This window comes from Orussus abietinus, unplaced genomic scaffold (genome assembly GCF_000612105.2).
Source record: "Orussus abietinus isolate OABI.00-Male unplaced genomic scaffold, Oabi_2.0 scaffold95, whole genome shotgun sequence".
Taxonomy (NCBI): domain Eukaryota; kingdom Metazoa; phylum Arthropoda; class Insecta; order Hymenoptera; family Orussidae; genus Orussus; species Orussus abietinus.
Window position 1 is genome coordinate 48,456 of NW_019394266.1, and position 17,467 is coordinate 65,922.

A 17,467-nucleotide genomic window follows, 5' to 3' on the forward strand; every position below is an offset into this window, starting at 1 on the left:
CAATCTTTTATTCATTTACAAAGAGCTGGTATAATACGTTCGAGAGGATCACACGAGTCGCGCGTCCACTGCGGGACCCGCGACGCGATCGAGCGCCGATCGTCCTTATCGCAAGGAGCGTCGTCATCGGGGAGATTCGTCCCCGGGTCTCCTGCTGGTCCCGCGCCTTCGCGCGGGGGCGCGACGAGAGATTTCTTAGGGCTGCAGGTACTCGGTCACTCAGTGATGGCCGTAGCCACCGAATCCTCCCAGCTCGAAGCCACCCTCGAAGCCTCCGTATCCACCTCCGTGTCCACCTCCGTATCCACCTCCGTATCCACCTCCGTATCCGCCCAGGTCCTCGTGCTGGCTCTTGACGACCACCGGGTAGGGCTCCTTGACGACGACGGGCACCTTCACGGGGTAGGGCACGGGCTTGGCGACCGTGTAGGGCACCTTCACGGGAACCTTGACCTCATAGGGCACCTTCACGGGTACCTTGACGGGCACTTTGACGGGGTAGGGCACATGTTTCTCCACGGTGTAGGGAATGTGCTTCTCCACCGTCACCGGGTAGGGCTGAGGGACGTGGACGGGGTAGGGTCGCTCCACTGGCACCTTCACGGGTACCTTCACGGGGTAGGGCACGTGCTTCTCGACGGTCACCGGGTATGGTTGGGGGACGTGCACGGTCTTGGTGATGGTCACCGCGGGGATGTGCTCGGTGCTGATGAGATCGCCGCCGCCGCCACCCCCGAAGCCGCCTCCTAAGCCGCCGCCGTAGCCGCCGCCGTAGCCGCCGCCGTAGCCGCCCCCGTAGCCGCCTCCGAAACCACCATGGTCGCCCAGGCTAAGCTCCAGACCTCGCTTGGACTTCTCCTTGTCCTCCGGGGCTGCTGCTGCTGCCTCTTTTTTTGGCTCCTCGGCGATGACCAACGTCACCAGACCGCAGAGTAGGATCACCTTCGAGTCAAGGCAATGTTTGTTCGTTAGATATCGGAAATACTTTTTCTTTTTTTTTTTAAGAAAGGATTCGGAAAACTTGGATGTCTCCGAAATTTTGTCGATGTCGATGAATAGGCGGAATTTTGGGATCGCGGCCATGGGTTGGAGGGGAAGGTCAAAGTTTGACAGAATTTGTTACTTTTGAATAATTTATCCGACGGTGAGAGGTTAATAAGCGTTATGCGTGAGACGAAGGCATTGGTTTCGTTTCGTGCAAAGAGGCGGCACGTTAGAGTCAGTTATCGGTCGCTTTTGAAATAGAAAGTGGATACACCGTGTACTTTAGTATTCATGATATGGAGAACTCGCGACGTATTTCTTAGTGGAATTTTATGGTGATAAAACTGAAACGCCGGATAACGCGGTTCGTTTTCATTTCATCGATAATGAAAAGATAACCGATGTCCCACATGACCGTGCATGTTTTTCCAGCGATCCGAGATGCCGTAAGAAAATATGTACTGTTATTTCACCATCATACGTATAGTTGTTTCATGGTCTTTGGCTTTGTGAATGTTGAAGTCAATAAAGTTTAGTTTCAATAAATTTCAACATAAAGTCTAATTACATTTTAATATAAAGTAAAACGTAATTACGTAGCCATATCTTGACTTTCCTTCAATTGGTCGAGTTATTCTCTGAACGTTATTTAAAGTATGTCGATAAAGAGACCGCGGAAATGCAATTCCAGTTTCTCGTCAATAATTTCCCCGGAATGAGATAAAACGGATTCTATCCCTCTTTGGAAAAAGTGCAATACGGCGTGTTATCGGTTCACGGAGAGAAGAACCTTCGTTTTAAGGTGCCCTCCGAGATAGGAGGAACTCGCAGCCTCCGAATATCGATGGAGACCTATCAGAGGACTCGAAATCTCTATTTCCGAGAATCTAGTGGGTCTCGGGATCGAAAACGGGCTCGTTTTTGTAAGGTTCGCGATCCAAGGCACCGGATGCACTTTGGCGTGCCATGGTAGGTAAGTAGGTATGGGTGAGGCGAGGAATACCAACCGAACGGCCACTCTCTTACTCACTTTCAGCTTGTCGGTGCTGTACATGTTGGTCGACAGTGAGCACACTGAATCTCCGAGGTGTACCCTCGCTTTTATAGAGAGACTCGGTGCACCTTCGCCGTCGCCCGGGCGAACTCGAGCGTACCGAAGAAATTGTGGCGCCGAGTAGGAAGTCGGCACAGGAGGGAAGGAAGCGACGAGTCATTTTCTCTCGTGGCCTTTGTCTCTCCTCCTCTTCCCGCATATGTCTGTCTGCCTATCCTAAGGATCCCTAAACGATCGCAAAGATCCTTCCGAGCGGATCTATCGTGTCCGCTGCCAAGATGGCGGCCAATCCCACGGCGCGCGATCGCACGATCGGTTGCGCAACCCCATTCTCCGGCTGCATTATATGCCTCTGTACTTCTTCCTGTAACTAGATCGATTGCCGTGTGCCTGCCGATTCGAAAGGATCCCTTCTTTGTTTCCTGATTAGTCCCGGTGTGCTCTGACATTTGTCGAGTCCCTTTCTTTGTTCGGGCTTGCACCTGGGCTGCAGCTGGATTTTCGGATTTTCACATTTTTCCTGAAAGTACGACGGGGCTAATCGCTTTCGAGCATTCATCGATCGGACTTCGGAAGCAGGATTCGCTTTAAATTCCGCTCGGAACGTGACTAAATTTTGCAACGGAGAAATCACGAAACTCGGAGCTGGTCTAATGCTAATTCTTGGTGATGGGTTTGGGTATACGTGGTCGATAGCGCGATTGTATTTTTTTTATATGCAGCATTTATTTTATTATCGTTCAGGGAAACGGGGGATTTTTACGTTCCTTGCTTCGTTTATCGGGAATGAGATAGTTCGGCATGGGAATAATTTAATTTATCGTGGATATCCTCCTTTTAGAATTTGCAATGATTATGGAATGAGTGCAGTGGCTTTTTTGACGGTATTTTAAGGTAGATGTGGAATCATAGCAAATGCCGAGTTGCAGCTCGAATAAATGCAATATCTACATCAGGAATTCCCTGAATAACTGACATTTTCCACTTTTATTAAATTAGTGGCCGTCAATTGAGTCCGTCCGTCATTTATTACCGGTTCTATTTTACGAAGCTCCGAAAGTTCAAGCGGCGCTTCGGGTCGCGAAAATAGGCCACTGACAAATTCAAGAGACGTCCGTGGATCAATAAAGTTTAATCCACGTTTAATCTTTCAGTGGTTAGATTAGAAACTGCATTTAGCGTTGGTGGAATTCGCCTGCAGGGAATCGATACGAAATTAGCGTCGATTCGCGGGGATTTTCATTCATTATCGGAGGAGCATTTTGGCTGGCTTTCTAATTATTCGTTCGCCCCTTTCGCAATTAAGTCCGGGTGGCACGATTTGAATTACGGAACGGACGACGCCTCGAAATAGAGGATTTTTTCCAATTACCGAGCACTTTCTTGCTCCTCCGGTGTGCATAATCCGCGAATCCGTTGTCTTTGGTATCTCTCAAAACTACTTTGGCTGAACGATAAAAAGGTTTAGGTTAAGGTTTACCCCGAAGAGAAAGAGAGCTTTCGGAGCCTCGTCATCTTGAAGCTCTCTCACAAGGGAGATAATACTTTCTAAGAGCTGTAGAGTTGATAATTACAAATTTCTTTATTTTCTATTAGAACTGTATAATTGAAAAACTTCACATTGTTTACGTTGAAACAAGTTTCATGTATAGTTCATGCTCGACAATTAATCTTATCGCTAAAATGATTCTTGTTTATCTAATCATTTGTACTATTTCGCAAGATCTTATGCAATTTGAAAAGATTACTGTTAATCTCGACGTCTCCTTGTGTTATTAAACTCGAGAGAATGTCTCCGAGGTATTCGCAATGATTTCCCAAACCTTCGAAATTAATCACGCGCGGATTGGCTTTACCGTTGCTTACGCTTACATGTTTACGCTCGATGACGCGTCATGAAGAAATGAAAGTGCACGACAACCTTGCTGGATTGATGTTGAAAAAATTGGAATCATTGGAGCGTGTTGTGGATGGAGCTTAATGTGTTTCGTCCGGTCTAGGGGAACATTGACACATTCGCGGGAACGGAATGTTTTACTTCAAGATCCCCAAGTGGAAATTGTCTGTCGAAGGCAGACTTTGTTCTATTTTTTTCCACACACATATCTACACACGTTATTTACGTATAGTTCCACGTTGCACGCGTATTGAATTACGTTTTCATTTGAAATTTAATTAACCAATTCGGTTGGCTATTTATCCCTCGGAAAATTACGTAAAAATGGGGTCGATGTTGAAATGACCGGAAATAATTCGAAACTTTGGAGAATTACTTTTTGAGGGCTGTTCAGATTTTCTGATTATTTTCGAGTTTTCAGAGACGTGGATTTGAATATACTCTGTGCAGATCTTAGACCGTTTGTGGCGAGGAAAATGTTTCTAGAAAGTTACGGAACCAAAGATCCGAGCACGGGTTTGGAGTCGGCCAATCATGATTTGCGTATCCGGCATGCATAGCCCTTCCAGCCCATTAATTAATTCCCATGTGAGAGCAAAGAGGAAAAGGAAAGACTTGCCGTCTCTGTGCTATGGCGTGTACGAAGGAAAAAGGATTCAGGGGTCAAAATGGAAAGTTAATTCTCGGACGGCGAGAAATCGTCGAGTTTGCACGTCGTGCTATTATTTGCACGTCGTTAACTAGCGTCGAAATTGTCATTGTAAAGATTTGCAGGTTGACATTTTACGAGCATTTCGCATCTTGTTTAAGAAACAACCTCCACACCATGCCATAGAACATTTTAATAAGAACTAAACCTCGGGGGAGACGTCGCAAATATTTCCTTAACTTGCAGCACGAAGTTTGCAGTTGATTGTAAAATTGAGTAATTAAATAGTGAGTGGAAATGATCCAGTTTCTTAGAAAGCTTTAAGGAGGAAAGTCCTGAAATAATTACGTACACTTTACACATTCCGTTCATTCATCGAACAAGTTCTAAACTAGATGTAAAGTGATTCCTAGTTACAGCTTGAATTATAACTGGATTGCGTTTAATTGCGAAGAATGTACCATGACGTCATTTGCGTTACGGCAGAATTACAAAGCTTCAATTGGTATGAAACGGTCATTTTTTACGTCGCAGCTATCTAGTATGGACTTCTTACTATTCAAATTCCTAATGTGTATTTTACACAACGGGTCAGCCTTGTGTGTACGTGTAAATGAAATAAAATTCACTGACCCGTTTGGCTACTTCGCTATGACATTGCAAACATTGAATCATTTCATTAGGTTTCATGCAGTCTAAACGATTAAAGGAGAGAAATATTCCGTGTATATAGTTTTGGCATTTTCTTTGAATGAACATATACAAATCTCGGTAAGAATATCAGAAAGTCCAGCAAAAAAGTGAAATTTTTTAAAGAATAATCTCGGGATCTACGTCGATGGTTAAGGGATTTGTTATATAATATTTTCTTTGTTATATATAATAATATCAAATTCAAGGACCGTCACGGCGATGTACTTCAAATTATTATTATATTCAGATCTTTTGAGTTTCTCCTCTGGAACGTAGAATTTATAATTTCAGTCACCTTTCCATATTTTTGGCCGAGAGAGGGAGAGAAAGTCGTGCAATTCTGCAGTTCCGCACGAAAATCGTGGAGCTATTTAAATAAATTACTTAATATAGTTTATGGCCAAAAGTCCCGGATGTTGACTTTACCGACCAAGAACTTTAACCGAGCGTTCACCCCTTTCTCTCGTAAATGCACGTAAGTATGTAATGCGGTTCATGTAAACATATACATCAGCCTATCACCTTTGGGGAACAGGCGCAGATAAAATCACCGGCTCATAGGCCTCGCGGTCGTTTTATTTATTTTATTATATAAATGCCGATACCGCGGACACGGAAAATAGTCTCTAAGCCGGCCGAGAGTTTAGTGGGTTAACCCGAGGGAATAAATTTTCTTCTCATCGTGGGCGAGTATCAGTTTCTATTATGGTCAGCAACGTCGGGTGGAGTTTTATCACGGCGAGCTATTTTCCGTCCATTCGTGGGCGAATCGCCATTCGAGATTCGAAAAGACAAAGCAGCACCGACCCCCAGTCCTCAAACAGCCCAAACATAATTATCTAAACCCCTTCAATGAAAGAGCTAAAAAAGAAAAATAGATCAAATCTTCGCTACTTCAAAATGTATCAGAAACGACGAATAAAAAGAACATTTGCTCGAAAGTACTTTTTCCCTTTTTCGATATCCCAAAGCGTCAACCAGGCATAAAGCACCAAACATAATTATCTAAACCCCTTCAATGAAAGAGCTAAAAAAGAAAAATAGATCAAATCTTCGCTACTTCAAAATGTATCAGAAACGACGAATAGAAAGAACATTTGCTCGAAAGTACCTCTTCCCTTTTTCGATATCCCAAAGCGTCAACCAGGGGTTACGATATCTCCACGAAAATGATAAAAAAAACCTGAGAAAAAGGAACATTAATTTCCTCCACCATTTTACGCGAGAGAAAAGGTAACATACCCCCTTTCAACGGTATTTTAACAAATATTAATTCATCTCGTTACAAAAGAAAGTGTTCATGAGTCACCGAAGGAGTCGTGAAAAAGCCGACCAGATCTTGCGTGACAGACATGCCTCATTAGTGACCCAATGATTTCGATTGGGCGATTTGAGAAGCCGGTGCCTTTCTGCTCTGATTCTAAAATGAAATATCAAAGCAATAGAATTTTTCTAACGTGCCTCGTGATTGCGCCATGTCGCCATGTGTCCAGGTTAAGTCTGATTTCCATGCGAGCGGACTCTGGTTAGTCCTATCCGCGCTGCGTCCGATCCGGGCTTTAGCCGGGCGCGGTAAAAGTGTTATCCGCTGCGGAACTCCCGCGGGAAAATCACGGCGCTGTTTAATGACTGACGCTAATTAGTCGGTAACATCGCTACCGACACACCCTCCTCGATTGCGCAAGACGATCGCTGCTCTTTAATTGGTGGAAACGCAACCTCATTCACCGAATTCGGCGTTAATAACGCGCGCCGAAGCGGGAAAGCTTTTCGCGATCCCCGCGAGTTACGTTCCTCGAGAGGATGATTACGATTATAATTAACATGAATTATCGAGAGCAATAAGTAGCATGTAACTTGGAGTGTTTCCAGGGGCTCGGCACGGCTTCGCGTGATGTTTTAGACACCGTCGCAGGGTTAAGAAACGATGTCAAAATTGCTCGAAGTTATCAGAAACTGATTGCCACCGGATATTTTCTTCATTAAGCTATCATAGTTCATTATGCTAATGGACGTTACGTAGGCTTTTAATACGAGACGTTGCTACGGATTTTGGGAAAGTGTTACACCACCGATTGAGTAAAAAAAGGGAGTGGTGGTATCGAAATAGTATTTGGTAACGATTTCTCAGTGCCACTACAGTAATTGATAACTTCACAAGTACTTATAGCGACTGCCACATCTCGAAGTCATTAACTGAACACGATGCAGAACTTGCTCAATCTCGGCACTGATGTATGCGTATATTAAGCACTGAGCTAAATCGTTGCGAGCGATGTACTGCATTTTTTTAGTAATTTACATGTACAATGTACAATGACGTGGATCGTTTCAATATACCGTGCGATACTGTATATTAATTAAACACCCCACGCTGCACCTAGTAACCGTAATGATCATAATCCGATGAATTAAATGAAAAAGAGATCGTACAAATCAAAGGCTACTTAACAAGTGATAGGATTTAATATAGGGAAAGGGAACGCGAGAATCAACTAATTTTCATATCCGGAGCTTATCGTCGCAATCATGGTGCATAAAAAAACAATTGACAGGATCTCCTCGAGTCTCCACCCGATTGCGTTAGTCATCGATGTAACGTCAGGTTTTGCATAAATCCCATTAATAATAAATTTGCATGATCGAGGCGGAGTTTATATAAACATTTAGAATGACTCCTAAAACGACGTCGCGTTATGAAAGGGGTGACGGGGAAATGAAATTTTAACGAGCGGGATTCTTTTTTGGCCATTTACCGTCCACGTCTATGAAAGTCAGAGCGATCTCACTCACGAGGAGTCGTAAGTAACGTTATATGTGGAGCCGCATATTTTTTCGCTAAGTGCGTTTCCGCTCCACTAACCGCAGCAGAGGCTTATGCAATAACGAGAAAGGCCCGAGGAGTTCCGTTCCTGTACTCTCATGCATATATGGATGGATGATTCTCGCATAGGTGTTGTGTCGACTCGTTTTCTACGGTTACGCCTTTCCTCCTCACCTCGTGGAATATCATTTTGCCACCCCGTCGGTGTACGCGGTTTCCTTACGGAAGGACAATCGCGATGGCGCGTGATAACGCGTAACTTAGAGTTCAACTGGTGTCCCGGGACACGGGAATGCGATAAACCGGTCGGACAACGTGATAAGACGGCTAAGCTTAGGACGAGTTGACAGATCTAATAAACCCTGGTCATGGTTCCTGTTCGACAGTCTTCAAAAATGGCAATCGGGGCGTGCTGACCTATAAGGGAGACTAAATTCATATATATAGAAATATTATTTGCACGTGATATCATTGCGCAAAATTAAATTTCAGATAATTTCGATGTCCGATGCATGGATACCCCGCGTACAATTGATAGACCTAGGGGACACGAGGTTTCATTCCTGATTTTCGGATTTCTGAAATAGGGATCGAGGCAGGCTGACCTATATCATCTAAGGAAAATTAAATTCTTAAATTTGGGATAATATTTATGCGTGATATCATTGTCCAGGATTAGTTTTAGGGAGGTTTAAGGTAATCACGCTAACTTCCCGACGTGGATACATCATGTATGATAAGTGAGAGACGCAACAAAATCACTGGATCCGCATCTTCTTTAATGGGACCTAAAGAAGTTCTGGAGCGATAGATATAAGTCTTTCAACGTTCATTCATAACCGCTCATTCATCGTACCACTGTTCGGAATTATATTTAAAGACACTCGAAACAATTATTTTTACATGGAGTATTTACGTCACGAGGAAATTATTTCGCAAATTTCTTACATCGAGCTTTAACCGTATGACGCACGACTGTCGAGAAAAGGAGTAGATCGCAATCGAGCGATCAAAGTGCACCTGTCGATACAAGCTTCGCCCGTGACGTGCGATTCACATGTATTGTGACCTTACTTTTAGAATGTATAATAGTAAAAAAACTCCACCTTTTCTTTAAAAGCGTGCCTCTCCACGCTCCGATGCCCAGATAGGGCGCGAGCGATATCTCGTATTTATTTTATATTAATTTTCTTAACAAACATCTCGCGCCTCACGGCATCTCCTTGCCTTGCATTTTATCGCTCCTCCGTTGTGGATCGTTCGTTTTCCACTTAACGATCAATCCACATTTCGAGTGCGCGGCAGGAACAAAGTCGTTAAGGTGAAGTGAAACACGTTGAGGAACTTGATCGACGTCGATAAAGAAGATTTTTTCAAATACCTTTGTTTCCGACGTTCGTTTTTATATTGACAGCTGTATCGAATTATATTGGGTATTGTACCAAATGGCATACTCCACCTGTCGTTTTCGTACAATAATTATAAAGAAATCGAAGTAAAGCTCCAGAAATCCTCTTCATTCATGCTTTCTGGGGCCCTAATTGACTGCAGAGGGACCCCCTGCGCCATCTGTGATTTCCAGGTCAATTAAATTTTCACTCCGAGACCTCGTTTTCCCATCGTTTTGGCATAGAAGCGCATATAACACTTTTTTTGCCTTTATCCCGTTCAAATGCGAGTTTATCGATTACCAGAGTGTTCTAAATTGTCGTAAAATTGTCCTGACCCTTTCGATTCTCATATCGGAGCCTTCGATAGTAGTATATCGATCGAAATATGAGAGCTCGACGCCATTTTGGTTTTGGTCTGGGCTGAGTTATAAAATTTGTTTGAAAAATCCAAATTTTGAATGTGTCAGGACAATTCTTAGATGATCAGGAGTGATGTATCAAAGTTTCGGACAGTTTGGTATAATACCCTTAAAAAAAAGTGTCGTGTTAAAATCGACTGATTTGAAGGGTGTTTCACATCACTTTAACGCGGTGGGAAAAAGGCAGGATTTCCGCATGATGCGGAACACGTGGAAGAGTATCTTTCCCGGAGGAGAAATCGAAAGGGGCTGACCTTTCGTCGGTGATACATTAAAATATGTGACGATAAACCGCGTTATATCGTAAAACGTCCATACCGATCGCGGCGCGGATCGACGTCTATCCCGTTGGCGGGATCAAAGGTTCGACGTTAAATCCTAGCCACTAAATACCGCTTCCAAAACTATAATAAAACTATAACTCCCCTGCCAAAGAGGTACCACTTCAACTTCCAAATTTGTCTTCAAATCACCCGAGAGGCTTAATTCTACAGATCTACAGATCCAACGGATAATTAATTACACGTTGCATTTAATTTCATTCGGTCTCCCCTCTGGGCAAAATGAGCCCGATTTATCTCCGGGGATTAACATCGACTCGCTTATCCGCAATATATTAATTTCAATACTTCGTTCCGCACGTAAGACCGACCTATCCTCGCGCGCCATTGAACTTCCGGAAAAGTCGAAGCGCAGGAGAGCCGCCACCTTCTTCCGGGCTTATTAGGAGAAATCCAGACGTCTTTCGGCGAGGCCTGAGGAAACGCGTATCTCCGGCATTTCCTTCCGAAGGATTACGGGTTGCCGGCAATCGAAGGGTGATCGATGGGTCGCGTTCCGATCGCGCGGCTGCCATGAATCACCCGGATCGCGGCTGCCCGTAGGGGCGCTCGACGAGTTCTTCTCGGATTCCGCGTTTACACCCATTTCGGTCCGAGTTCTTTCTTTCGTAACGAAGCCGTGGAGGCCAACTGGCCGAGAATCGGGCAATTACGCCGACGGTGCGTTGCCGGGACGGAGAAAGTTCGACACGCGACGCGCTCGCTCTCGCGGCTTAATTAGTTTTCGCGGGGAATCCAAAAAAGCTCGTCGGAGGGCCGCTCGAAAAAGCGGAGGAGCGACCGGGAAAATTAGTCGACGGCCCCGACGGAGCGAGATGAAATTATCCCGAACGCGTCGAAGCAATCTGGTCTGGCCCGAAGGGAACGAGGGAACAGGACGAACGGGGAAATCGACGATCGTCGTTCCAGGAACGACACGACGCGGCCAAGGGAGCGCGTCTTACGTAAAGTCGGCCGGCCAGTGGAATTATTCGCTAAAAGCCGGAGGAATCGATGGAAAGTCGATGATCGGACGTGGAAAGTAGAATTCTGGAGCAAATTGCGGGGAGAAATTTGAGGCTTCGATATAGCTCCTGAGATTGTTGTATTACGGAGCCGAGCGGGTGGGGGTGTAAGTGGCCGGGAGGGAATCTCGTCAAATTGACCGGCAGGGACGATTTGTGTAATAAGAGGAAAAAAGTAAAAGGAACCGAGTCGACGACCGTTCGCGTGGAACCGCTTCGGACCTGACGAGAGAAATTTCGGGCCTGAACCCATTAATTGGGTGGAGGCTAAAATTACCGGTTCACGCGGATTAAGTGTGCTTAGAGATGCGAGCCGGCTGATATCATTCTTGCGCTCGGAGAAAGGAAAAAAGCGATTACGAAGGAGGAGTTCTGTCCCGAGAAAGCGAAAAAAAGGATTAGGAAATCGAAACCGGGGATCTAACGCGGAAAGTTCGAATTAAGGAGAGAGGCGGGGGAAATCGAAGATTCCTTTATCGGAGGTTCATTGAAAATGTTTCCCCGCGTCCAGGGGTTGTGATAAATCGACTGGAAGGGGTTCCTATATGGAAGTCAGAATCCCATATTATATTTTACCACGAAATTTCATTATGAAAATAGGAAAATCCCCGAGAGAAAATAGGAATAAATCTTGAAAGTCTTCTTTCCCCGTATAATTAGAAACAATTATCTCGAGGCCTTCGGGCTATATCCGTTGATGTTTCTTAAGAGTGCGGTATAGGGACATCTTGTTACATAAAGTAGGTGAAAATTTATAATCCTCAATTGGGAGGCATGTTCCTTGCGTCACAGGTACCACTCGCTTCATGCTCCAGTATCTTCACATTGTTCTGTACACTGGCATTATGAGGAAATCCACACATTCTAAGCCAGATTTCCTGGGATGTAATTAGCGTTTCTCGTAATTGCCAATACTTTGGACATTTTAGGAAGATGTGGCAAAAGAAGTACACCGAGTGGTCCAGCGCACAAAGACGCGCCTAAAATATATCTCCACCTAATGCAGAGTTTCTACAAACATTCTTTCATTAGGATATTTAACATAAACAAAATCTCCATACCGCAACACCAGAAGATTCCTCCCCTATATTACCAATAGAATTTCAATAAAAAAAGATCATAAAACCAGAATTCACCCCAAAGAAAATAACTAACCTCGTAAAATGTTCTTAAAGATATTTATTTCACGTATTTTAAATTGCGTTGCATTATTGCATATAATAAATATTCTTTGCTTTCGATTCGCCGATTAAACCAGTCGTGTTGCTGCTGTTTAACAGGTCTTGGAATTTGGAAAGGACGTGTTAAAAATCTTGGCAACATAGACATTAATTAAATTAACACCCGTGGAACCAGGACTACAATTGTATCGTGAGACCGCTGTCGCTTTAGGTGGTGGCCGCATTGTACCAGGTGCGGTACATTTAACCGCGAGTGGAATAAATCGAGTGACGTAAAGCCGATCGGCAGTTGGCCAGTTCAAAGAAGACCGCTCCTTCCGCGAAGGAAACGGAATGCAGCATCATGGTTACAGTTTTGCCGCAAGAGCTTGAGCTCGCCTACCGGAAGTGTGCGGTAAAGCCCTGCGGCGCGTTATAACATGAGGCATGTTATCACTAATCACTGACTGCGTGCGCGTAATCACGGTCAGGTGGATAAAATACAAGGCCCGATAAAACGATTCCCTGCAACCAAGATTCCTATCCCACCATATACCTCCTAAGTAGAGCACATGCCATCATTAGGTACAACACAGAAAACTGTAAAAAAAAAAAAAATGATCCTTAGTAACCAGAGGAAAGAGAATACATCCGGCCGTATTGGAAGTCTGCCTACGTCTGCAGCACGCCGGCTGCAATTGCAATGTATAGCAATCAAATTTCCGACCCGAGCACCAATACTTTCCCTTTATCAGTATATCACTGTCACCGGAGAATTTTCCCCAGCAAGTATACTTGTTCCGAGTACGGAAACAGCGGCAATACCCGGCACTGAACTAGATGCCTAGAAAAGCATATCTCCATCCCAACGTTAATACTCACAAAGCGCTCAAATGAAAACTATTAAAATTTGTACTAAACCGTCCCAAAGCCTATGGAGCCTCTTAAGTCACCAGAACCAGCGATAAGAATTTTTAAACGTTGCTATTTCGACCATACGCGCACGTGGTATCATTGAAAACAACGTAATACCATCTAAGATAATTCCGATAATTCTTAAAAGAACCAGCCTTAAACATCCCCGATAGCACCCCTTGAAAACACGCGAGTTCGACGTCGCGTAATTTTCCCGCGTGCGTCGGGGAATTAACGGAAGCGTTTGACAAGGCTCGCGGCATGATAACGCGTCCAGGGTAATGCAACTTGACTGTTACTCCACTTCTGGCCCTTAAGCATCCGGTAACGCGTGTCAGGTAACCTACATAGGTAGTATCGCGTCCTGGACCTTTACCTGGACACTTTGAGGTGACGTTGGCCAGCCGGAAGTGCAGGGCGAGGCCTGCACCGTAACGCCAACAACGCGGTAATGATTTATCTCCCAGGTGGAGGTAACATGTCCGAGTACCCGGTAACACCCAAGTACCCGTTGCCGATAGGCGGCCGTGATAACCGGAAGCACGAGGCAGCGTTGCGTCTATCTCCAGGCTGGTCCATGACCGGCGTTGCATCGAGACCAGCTGCAATTAGTCGTTAAACTTCACCTTACTTCCGAGTGGGCCCGAGAAGGGCAGCTTCGATCATGGGGTGGTCCGTGGGAAAGGACGATCACCATAGCGCTACTCAGGGTACGTTTCGTTGCTGATCCGCCGCGGCGACGTATGATTTTCCGGGGAGCGGGCCCGTTCCGGCGAAAGTGCAGGTATATATGCAGGTGATTGCTCGATGCCGCTTCAGTGTGCACCTCCGCAGGCCAGCATGAGGACCCCGCAGGTGAGCTCGGCAGTTCCTAGTCGGTAACGAGGCTCGATCGCTGCCGAAAAAGCGATCCCTCCCTACAAGAAGGGGTCCCATGGGATCGGGGAAAGAGTAGCAAAGTATCCCTGGGGTCAGGGTGGTCGACAAACTCGATACGCGTTGGGTCGCATTGGGGTGGCTGCCGCCATCTTGGACAACCCTCTTGAGTCGATCGGGCGTGGAGCCGATCGACTTCAACGGGGTTGCAAGGTGGTGGTAGATACGACATCGGAACGGTACCAAGGTCTATGAAATAGTTTTCAAGTACCAAGGCATATACATTTACCGTTAATTATTTCTCATCTATTTTTACGATACTTTTGCGATGGGTCGCTATTGAGGCATCATGCTTGTATAAGACGTCACTGATACTCAGAAGTGAACGAGTCAGATTTTACGAACTCCCTGGTCAAGGTAGCGTTAGGGATTTATGTAGGTGTATATTTACAAAGTATTTGCTTTCAGTTTCATTGTCTCCTCTGTTTCGTCTTTTCATGTGGGATAAAGTCGCTAAAGTATGTAAGAAGAGATGGTGGGAGGGCGTGAGGCCATGGAAATGGAATTTCACTCCGGGTGGTCAAACACCAGCGGTAGGGTCGGGGGCTCAAATTGCGCACCTGTGGGCACCAGCTTTCCGGTAGAACAGAGAAAGCGGATACAGAGCGGCGGAGCTCGTAAATTGATATTTCATAAACCGTTTGATAACGAGGCATGCGGCTAACGGAGCGTCATAGGGGGTGAGTCCCCCGATAGGTGGTGGACGGTGATTCGCGGATGCGCCTCCGAGCACGCGCGGGGTGTCAAGAGCGCGGAGCCGGGACGAGGTCGGCAATTGCGAAACGCGTCTCTGCTCGACAAAGTGTTAATTTCGGCCGCGAATCCGAAAGCCGGCACCCCGTGTGGCCTTTTTGTCGCGAATAATCGCTGACCCGGTCCAGGAGAAACTGGAACAATTCGCGCGGCCTCTGACGAATGTCCCACGGAACTCGTGCGAGTCGCTAGACTGGAGACGGGGACGGTGAACGGCACTTTACACACCGTTTCGCTTCATTGCTGTCCATTTCATTTGTTTGGCGGCTCCTAACGAGACCCGGATACGGATACCCGCGCGTTCGATCAGTCCCGAATATCGGGGTATTGCCATTCGATTAAACGAGTCATTGTCAAACGTATCGACATCGAACACCGATACTTTCATCGGTTCTTCGAAGAGGAACAATTCTCATCCGTTCAATGCAGCCCGATGTTTCTATCGAGTCCATACAAACGCGTCTTGTAACATCAAACAGCCAATGTCCAAATGGCAAGGCCCCCAATCTCGCGCAATGTATAATTTTTAATTTCGGATGAAAGTTAACTTATTTGTCGATGATACGGGATCAATCACTGCCGGCAGTAATCTCAGTCTCGAAGTTGAAAGGCTCGAACCAGTTCCCAGTCTTATTTGGCGGGTTCCCAAACAAGGAGCACGCGTTGAGCGTAAGGATGTTAGACTCGGAGTTACGGATGATCAAGACCCAGTTTCCGTTCCATTTGCAGAGCATCATTCTCCTTGGCCTATTGGTCACGCTGGTGTCCGCGGGCGAGAAGGAAGCCGTGGAACCCAAGAGCGAGGTGAAGGACGCGAAGAGCAAACGAGGTCTGGAACTGAGTTACGGTGGCGGCTACGGCGGTGATTTCGGAGGTTTCGGAGGCGGCCATGGAGGCGGCTACGGAGGCGGCTATGGAGGCGGCTATGGAGGCGGTTTAGGAGGCGGTTTAGGAGGCGGCTTCGGTGGAGGCGATGACGGTGGCAAGATCAAGTCCATCACCATTCACAAGGAAGTCAAGGTCGGAGTCCCGGCTCCCTACCCGGTAGAGAAGCACGTGCCCTACCCTGTCGCCGTTCCAGTGAAGGTCCCGGTCGACCACCCCGTCCCGGTTCACGTACCGAAACCCTACCCCGTTCCGGTGGAGAAGCACATCCCCTACCCCGTGGAGAAGCAGGTGCCCGTGCCCTACAACGTGCCCTACAAGGTCCCCGTCAAGGTTCCCTACCCGGTCACCGTGCCCGTCAAGGTCCCCGTCGCGGTCCACAAGGAGGTGCCCTATCCAGTTAAGGTGCCCTACATCGTCAAGGAATCCTACCCCGTTTTCGTTCAGGGCCACGATGAGGGCGGCTATGGCGGTGGCTATGGCGGCGGCTATGGCGGCGGATACGGCGGCGGATACGGCGGCGGATACGGCGGCGGCCACGAGATCGAGCTGGGTGGCTACCACCATTGAGATTGCGTCTGAAATCTATCTGTATATCTGTATATACATTCGCAAGCACTTGCGAACAATGCGTAACCCGCAACGAGGCACCTTGCACCAGGATCTGGGGCAAGCAGAGACCGACTTCTGCGCTCTCCTTCGGTGCTCCGGTGCGCTGCGAATAAAATAAATTATTGACACGCGGAATTGATGGATCTTCTATTTTCGTTTGCGGCACCTTATACGGCAATCGCTCGGTAGATTAAGCCCGGTTGTCTTTAGTAAATTGTTGAATTGTGAAACCTTCTTCTCCTTCTTCGGAGTTACCTGCTATCCCTGCTTCGCGAGCTGTACGTGGACTCATGGGGTTTGATGTCGTGGAGGATTTGCTGATTCTATCCTCGAGTTGCCTCTATTTTCTGCTTGCACCCCTTTGGAATCAGATTAGGGTTGATGTTAGAGCTGGTTAAGTTTTGGAGCAGCCGTAGAATGTAGATCGCGTTTAACTTAATTCCACAAAGACTAAATATCTCTATTGAAGTTAACGATATTTTACGCTGACACTGAAAAAAATGTTCCATATCCTTAAATGATTTCATCTCATTTTTCTCGGGATCGACGACAATTGCAAAGATAGCAGGTACATTGATGGCCACGATCTGGGCTTCTCCTATTCTGGTACCGTTTAAAAATTCAATGTCACTTAAAAGACCTCATCAACGAGTAAATGCGTCGGTAAATGAAACTGCAAATTATAAGTTCGTGTTTTCATGGATTAAGCATTTCGGGATTTAACAGGCTGCATTTTAAATACCCTTGTCTAGATTAAACAGCGAGTCGGATTTGTCAGGTCCGAGCTGACGATTCTTTCCACGTTTCTTTTTAAGCTCAGTTTCCTTTTAATTCGATCATCGGAAGGTCATTGCACCGAATCTTTGATCGACATGCACTGACCTTTTCCGTGATTTGTTCGCACGCCAAAGACCTTCGTGCATTCGACTTCTCGACGACCCAGTTCACGA

General features: G+C 46.1%; 2 protein-coding genes across 2 annotated transcripts; one reads left to right on the forward strand and one right to left on the reverse strand.

Moving 5' to 3' along the window:
* Window positions 1-219: 219 nt before the first annotated feature.
* LOC105698375 (probable H/ACA ribonucleoprotein complex subunit 1) lies at window positions 220-2,115 on the reverse strand. The gene is made up of 2 exons (XM_012422584.1): window positions 2,015-2,115; window positions 220-942 (listed from the first exon to the last, which is right to left on the reverse strand). The coding sequence occupies exons 1-2, from the start codon at window positions 2,036-2,038 to the stop codon at window positions 220-222; spliced, it is 747 nt and encodes a 248-aa protein (XP_012278007.1). The 5' UTR covers window positions 2,039-2,115.
* Window positions 2,116-15,695: 13,580 nt separating this feature from the next.
* LOC105698348 (annexin B11-like) lies at window positions 15,696-16,475 on the forward strand. The gene has a single exon (XM_012422531.1). The coding sequence runs from the start codon at window positions 15,696-15,698 to the stop codon at window positions 16,473-16,475; it is 780 nt and encodes a 259-aa protein (XP_012277954.1).
* Window positions 16,476-17,467: the final 992 nt, after the last annotated feature.